Here is a 6,653-nt window from a genome sequence, read left to right on the forward strand (position 1 = left end):
ACAGAAAAATTAAAAAAGTTTTGCCCCGCCAAGTGTTTGCGGAGAGCTAGTGTTGAAAAGCGGTAGTAGTGTTTTTCCGCAAAGTAATAAAAATCATTTAAAAAAAAAAAAAGTTTATCCTGGTAAATCAGGTTTGTTTTACTTTTAACAAGTTTTTTGATTTTAATCAAACAGGTTTGCGTCAACGACCACGTAAGTTTTTGCACAGTTTATCTTGTTTTAACTGCATGTTCAAAGTGCGATTGTAAGCCTTTTTCGACTGTTTAGCACGCAGGAGGAATTGCGCTTCATTTTGTTTTTTACCGTGATCGGATAGGCAAAAGAGCCATTTTTGATTTTGGCAAAGTTTATGCTGCACTACCATAATCAAACAGCAGCATATTAAAGTTTTGCATGTAAGTTCTGTTTAATTCAGCACTAACACTAATCATCGGCGGCATTTTTTTGTCTGCTTCATCGCACCGCCGAAACAAATCGTATTCTTGCTTGTGTTTTTCGTTCCGCACGAAGCGGAATAGGCAAAAGTGTTTTGTTGTTCACAGCTGTTTTTTTTTATGTTGAGTTGTGTGGAGATCAAATTCAGTTTGTTTTGATTTGATCGCACCAGTGAAATATACACTGAAAAAAAATATTTTTGTAATTTTGCACACTAGTACAAGTTTTAGTTTGTCAATTTTTTTTTATTTTTTTTTCTTCATCATGTCAAGTATGCCGTTAGTGAATCAAATCGAGCCGTACGTTCCTGGTACTATTCCGTTTGCGCAGTTTTTGGAACAGTTGGACTGGGTGTTTGCGCATCATAAAGTGGTTGATCCGGCGGAGCAAAAAGTTTCGTTTCTCGCTACCTGTAGCAGGGAAGTCTACAGCGAGATAAAGCTTCTTTTCCCTGGCAAGGATTTGAAAGCTTTATCGTTTAAGGAGATTACGGATGCTCTTAAAAAACGGTATGACAAGACGGAAAGCGATTTGATCCATCGCTACAGATTCTACAAACGCGAACAAGGGCCGAATGAAACAGCTGTGGATTTCATACTAGCTGTTAAGCTCCAAGCAGAGTTGTGTGAATTCGGACAGTTTAAGGATATGGCGATTCGCGATAAGTTGGTTTGTGGAATCCGCGATGAGGAGCTACAAAGGCGTTTGTTTGATGAGGACGATCTAACCTTGGCGAAAACGGAGAAACTCATCACGAATACGGAAGCAGCAGGAGAGAGGGTGAAAATAATCTCTCGAGATTCCAGTTCGCGCCGTACGAGCGTGTTGAACAGGCTTGGGAATCGGGACAATCGGTCTGATTTCCGAGATCGCTCGCGTGGACGGAGTCGTCAGCCTAGCAGAGGAAGGAGCAGAAGCCGATCAGTTTCGTTTGACCGTAAAAATCGTTCCACTTCAAAGTCACGAAATCTGTTTTGCAATTTCTGTCGTAGAAGTGGACATACACGTCGTTTTTGTTACGACTTGAAAAACAAGAAAAAGTCAGTGAAGTTTGTCGATTCTCCAGCAGCAAAGCCAAAATTGAACGAGTATCAGAAAAGTTTGAGACGTCGATTGAATAGATCCGTCTCGGATGACGACGACATGGACTGTTTGATGATATCATCAGTCAATAGAATCAACGAACCGTGTTTCCGTAACGTTTTCGTTGACGGCTTGCGGTTGAAGATGGAAGTTGATTGTGGCGCTGCAGTCTCCGTCATCAGTTTGGAGATGTACGAGGGAGAATTCGATCACATACCTTTAGAGACGTGCGACAAGAAATTAGCAGTGATCAATGGCAGTAAATTGAAGGTGGAAGGAGAAATAACAGTAAAAGTTGAGTTTAACGGCCAAGCGAAAACTGTTCAACTGATCGTTTTGCGAAGTGGAAGTTGCTTCACACCTTTGTTGGGACGAGACTGGCTGGATGTATTCATTCCTGACTGGAGGAAGGCGTTTGGAAGCAGCATCAATCAACTGGCAGTTTGCCCGGACCAGATTGTTGCAGAGATACAGAGTAAGTTTGCCAATGTTTTTGATAAATCTTTATGTACGCCAATTAAAGGGTTCGAAGCAGATCTAGTTTTAAAAGATCATACACCGGTTTTTAAGCGTGCTTATGACGTTCCATACAGGTTGAGGGACAAGGTTTTACAGCACCTCGACTGTTTGGAAAAGGATGGAGTCATAACACCAATAGATTCGAGCGAGTGGGCGTCACCCGTAATTCAAGTGGTGAAAAGGACGGTGGCATTAGGATGGTTATTGATTGTAAAGTTTCTATCAATAAAGTTTTGATTCCTAATGTGTATCCACTCCCACTAACACAGGATTTGTTTGCTTCTATGGCTGGCGCGAAGGTTTTCTGTTCTCTTGATCTGTCTGGTGCGTATACACAGCTATTGTTGTCAAAAAGGTCAAGAAAAATCATGGTGATTAACACAATCAAAGGTTTGTTTACGTACAACCGTTTGCCACAGGGTGCTTCTTCAAGTGCGGCTATATTTCAGCGGATCATGGATCAGGTTTTGAAGGATATCGACGGAGTTTACTGTTACTTAGACGATGTTTTGATAGCAGGCAAGGACTATTCGGACTGTGTACGGAAGCTTAATTTGGTCTTAGAGCGTCTTTCTAATGCCAATATTAAGATTAATCTGCAAAAATGCAAATGGTTTGTTTCAAGTTTGCCATTCTTGGGTCACATTTTGAGCGACGGAGGTTTGTTGCCGTGCCCGGAAAAGGTCGAGACTATTCGGAAAGCTAATATTCCGAATAATGTTTCTGAACTGAAGGCATTTTTGGGTTTGGTTAATTACTACGGGAAGTTCATACCCAATTTGTCCTCACGCCTCAGCTGTCTGTATCGTTTATTAAAAAAAGACGTTAAGTTTGTCTGGGACTCAGATTGTAGTCGAGTGTTTGAAGACTGTAAACAGGCGTTGCTGAGTTCAAAGCTGTTAGAGTTTTATGATCCGAGGAAACCTGTTGTCGTTGTAACAGATGCATGTAGTTATGGGTTAGGCGGCGTAATCGCACATCAAATCAAGAATGAGGAAAGACCTATTAGTTTTGTTTCTTTCAGTTTAACAAATGCACAAAAATCCTACCCAATTTTGCACTGAGAAGCGTTGGCAGTTGTTAGCACCATCAAAAAGTTTCATAAGTTTCTTTTTGGCAAAAAGTTTACTGTGTATACTGATCATAAGCCATTGATTGGAATTTTCGGGAAGGAAGGAAAAAATACGTTGTTTGTGACGCGTCTGCAGAGATATGTAATGGAACTGAGTATTTACGATTTTGACATTGTTTACAGGCCGTCAACAAAGATGGGCAACGCAGATTTTTGCTCACGATTTCCTCTTCCTGAAAATGTTCCTTCAAGTCTGCAAAAGGAATACATAAAGAGTTTGAATGTTTCCAATGAGTTTCCGTTAGACCATGCTTTGATTGCGAGTGAATCACAAAAAGATCCGTTTTTGCAAAAAATGGTTTACTACATGAAGCATGGTTGGCCACAGAAGTTAGATCGAAGTTTTTTAGATGTATACGCACAGCACCAAGACTTGGAAGTAGTAGAGGGTTGTTTGCTATACCAAGACCGTGTCGTTATTCCTGATAGTTTGCAAAAGAAAATTCTGCGTTTACTACATAAAAATCACTCAGGAATAACCAAAATAAAGCAGATGGCCAGAAGAACAGTTTATTGGCATGGCATGAGTATTGACATTGAAAATTTTGTTAAAACTTGTTCTGTGTGTTGTCAAATGAATGTTGTTCCAAAGCAGGTACCACATTCTAACTGGATCCCTACAACAAAACCGTTTACCCGCATTCATGCGGACTTCTTTTATTTCGACAAAAAAGTTTTCCTGGTCATTGTCGACAGTTTTTCAAAATGGCTTGAAGTTGAGTACATGAAGTTTAGTACAGATGCCAGGAGTGTGAAGTCGAAATTTATCAGCGTTTTTGCTAGATTTGGGTTGCCGGACGTAGTTGTTACGGACGGAGGACCGCCGTTTAATTCTAAAGAACTTGTTGATTTTTTTCAGAAACACAGTATCAAGGTTATGAAAAGTCCTCCGTATAACCCCTCGAGTAACGGACAAGCAGAACGTATGGTAAGAGTGGTAAAAGAAGGTTTGAAAAAGTTTTTGTTGAATCCGGGGATGGCTAGTTTGAACACAGAAGATCTGGTGTCATATTTTTTGTTTGGTTACAGGAATACATGTTTAGAAGGTAGTAGTTCTTTTCCTTCAGAGAGACTGTTTAGCTATAAACCCAAAACGCTGTTGGATTTAATCCATCCTAGGAATAGTTTTAGGAATCATCTGACGAAGCGTGATAATGTGGACAAATCTGTGTATAGCTATAATACCAAAGATTATCATAAACCTGACTGGATTGACAAGTTGCGCCCAGGAGATCTAGTATACTTTAAAAATTTCAAACCTACTGACATTCGACGATGGCTTGAAGCAAAATTTTTAAAACGTGTTTCCTTAACAACTTTTCAGGTTTCCGTCGGAGGTCGGGTGTATCTGGCGCACCGCAATCAGCTGAAGCTGGTTGGAGCTCGCAGAAATCGTCACGGTTTGATTTTTGCGAGGGAGGAAGGAAGGAGTGTTAACCGGAAAAGAGCGCGCGATGACGATGACGATGAAAGCGTTGACGACGATGCTGGCGGATTCCTTGGTTTCGCAGCAGATTCGTATATCTACCGAGGCACATCTGACGATCATCCAATGGTTTGTGATTCGGAAGGTGGCGGCACATCGGCGTGTTTACCGCCTGAGGAAGTTGATCCCCAGGAGGGCCCATCTACGCGACAGTGGTCGCAATCGAATCAACCGTCAAGTTCGAGTTGTCATCCAGAAAGTTTGCGTCGCTCTAGTAGACCGAAGCGTCCTAAAAGGGATGTCGATTTTATATATTAAAACTAACATAAGTTTGAGCTTGTGGCAGTATTGTTTCGCCACTGTCTGAAAAAAAAGTTAAAGCGGCAGTCATGTTTAACCGCATTCAAAAAAAAAAAATGAATACCTATATGGCAGTGAAGTTTGGCCATTTTCAGAAAAATATTGTTTAAACTAAAGGGGGGAGAACTGTGGTGACCACCCTAGAATACAACCCTGTCTGAACAACTGGCTGGCTCAGTGTTCTGATGCAGAGAATAAATCAGTTTATAGTTGACTGTCGAAGAGTACACCTCGCGTTTTATTTACTAGCGTATCACCAGTCCCGTTAGCTTTCACAGTTATTTTAGACAGTAGGGGCAATTTTGCGTATCGAACCCTTTAAAGTCGCATATGTAGCAAATTAAACCTTTCAAGGATCGACACTGTTCTATTTGATGACTAGGCAAGCGACAATTTAGACATACGTCTGGTCCTGGCGGATTGAAACCCTCAACAAGAAAGTCGATTGTCCTACGTGGCTTAGAAGGCCCTTCCTGCGGGTTTTCAGCGTTTAGAGTCTTCGGTGTGGTAGGTTTTCTTCCCATCTCACTTCGTTGGGTTTCCGATCACATCACGTGACCGGTCGATTCTAATTTGGGGTTTGCTGGTTTTCTATTGTCATTGCGGTTTTGATTTTCGCGCGGTTTTCATTTTTCAGTTCTGTCGCTCGAAAAGTTAGTATGGTCAATCACGTTAGTGGACTTTGGATTGCCGAAAACAGTATGATACAGTGAGAAATTTGAAGCATCAATCAAATTTCCAGCTTCAACCAGATCGGGAAGGGTCCGAATATCCTTCCAGAGTAAAGCCTTTTTATAGTCTATACGAAGATTTCGATTAATGATTTCTAATTTCTCTTGGTCGCTCATTTGAGTAGTCATGGACCTTAACATTTTTTCAATGTCGAAGAAATAGTTCTGGAACGTTTCATGTTTTTGCTGGTATCTCTGATAGATACGAGACCTCATCATTGAATCGAGTTCAGGATGACGAAACGTTTTGCGCAACTCATGCACAAGGTGTTGCCAATTTTGTAGTCTGTAGCTGGACCTCATAGACCAGTTGGCAGCTGGTCCAGTAAATAGATGAAAGGCCGAATCAAATAATTCTCCCTCAGACACACGTTCTAACAGAGCAAGCTGACCTACGAGAGCTAAAAATTCATTCTATTTCGTGCCTTGATCAGTGCCCGAATACTTTTCGATGTTCCATTGCGATACTGGCAGTGTCCGATGAGTGGTCGTTACGACTGATCGCGGTTGGAACTCTGCAACTGGTATAACGGGGATGGGATTATGGCTCGGTATTTCTTGGAATCCTGCCTGGTTTCCCATCACAGCTGAAGAAAATGAAGGTAAGAAATTCGTTTGATTTTGATTGCCAATCCCATGGCCCGGAAATGAAACTGAAATGGGGGTTTGTGTGTATAGCCCGTTCTGTCTATGATTGCTAGGAAGCGATTGAATGGACGTGGCGGTCCAGGGTAGCCAACTAGAATTCATGTTTGTACTCGAACCTATTACAGTGGTGTTTGGGGTGTATCCTGCCCACGGATTAACTGCACCGGTAATACTCGTTAGCTGGTTAACAATGGCTGAATTACTCGCTTGCACACTCGGCTGAGTCTGTACTGCTGGGGTAGTAATCGGTCTTGGATAGTGCGTGCTGTTTATAAATGACACCTTCGGAGTGGTGCCGGTATAAACTAAGTGGGTTGTG

General features: G+C 41.6%; 1 protein-coding gene across 1 annotated transcript; it reads left to right on the forward strand.

The window, feature by feature from the left end:
* Positions 1–215: 215 nt before the first annotated feature.
* Positions 216–5,141, forward strand: LOC129732661 (uncharacterized). Its single transcript, XM_055693727.1, has 2 exons — positions 216–1,993; positions 4,494–5,141. The coding sequence occupies exons 1-2, from the start codon at positions 700–702 to the stop codon at positions 4,604–4,606; spliced, it is 1,407 nt and encodes a 468-aa protein (XP_055549702.1). The 5' UTR covers positions 216–699; the 3' UTR covers positions 4,607–5,141.
* Positions 5,142–6,653: the final 1,512 nt, after the last annotated feature.

Source organism: Wyeomyia smithii, chromosome 3, assembly GCF_029784165.1.
Source record: "Wyeomyia smithii strain HCP4-BCI-WySm-NY-G18 chromosome 3, ASM2978416v1, whole genome shotgun sequence".
Classification (NCBI taxonomy): domain Eukaryota; kingdom Metazoa; phylum Arthropoda; class Insecta; order Diptera; family Culicidae; genus Wyeomyia; species Wyeomyia smithii.

Excerpts from the sequence above, each read along its gene's own strand:
- LOC129732661 (XM_055693727.1), top strand. The coding sequence starts at position 700 with ATGTCAAGTATGCCGTTAGTGAATCAAATCGAGCCGTACGTTCCTGGT. Across the intron at positions 1,994-4,493 it reads GATTGTTGCAGAGATACAGA|GTTTCCGTCGGAGGTCGGGT; the intron begins GTAAGTTTGCCA and ends ACAACTTTTCAG.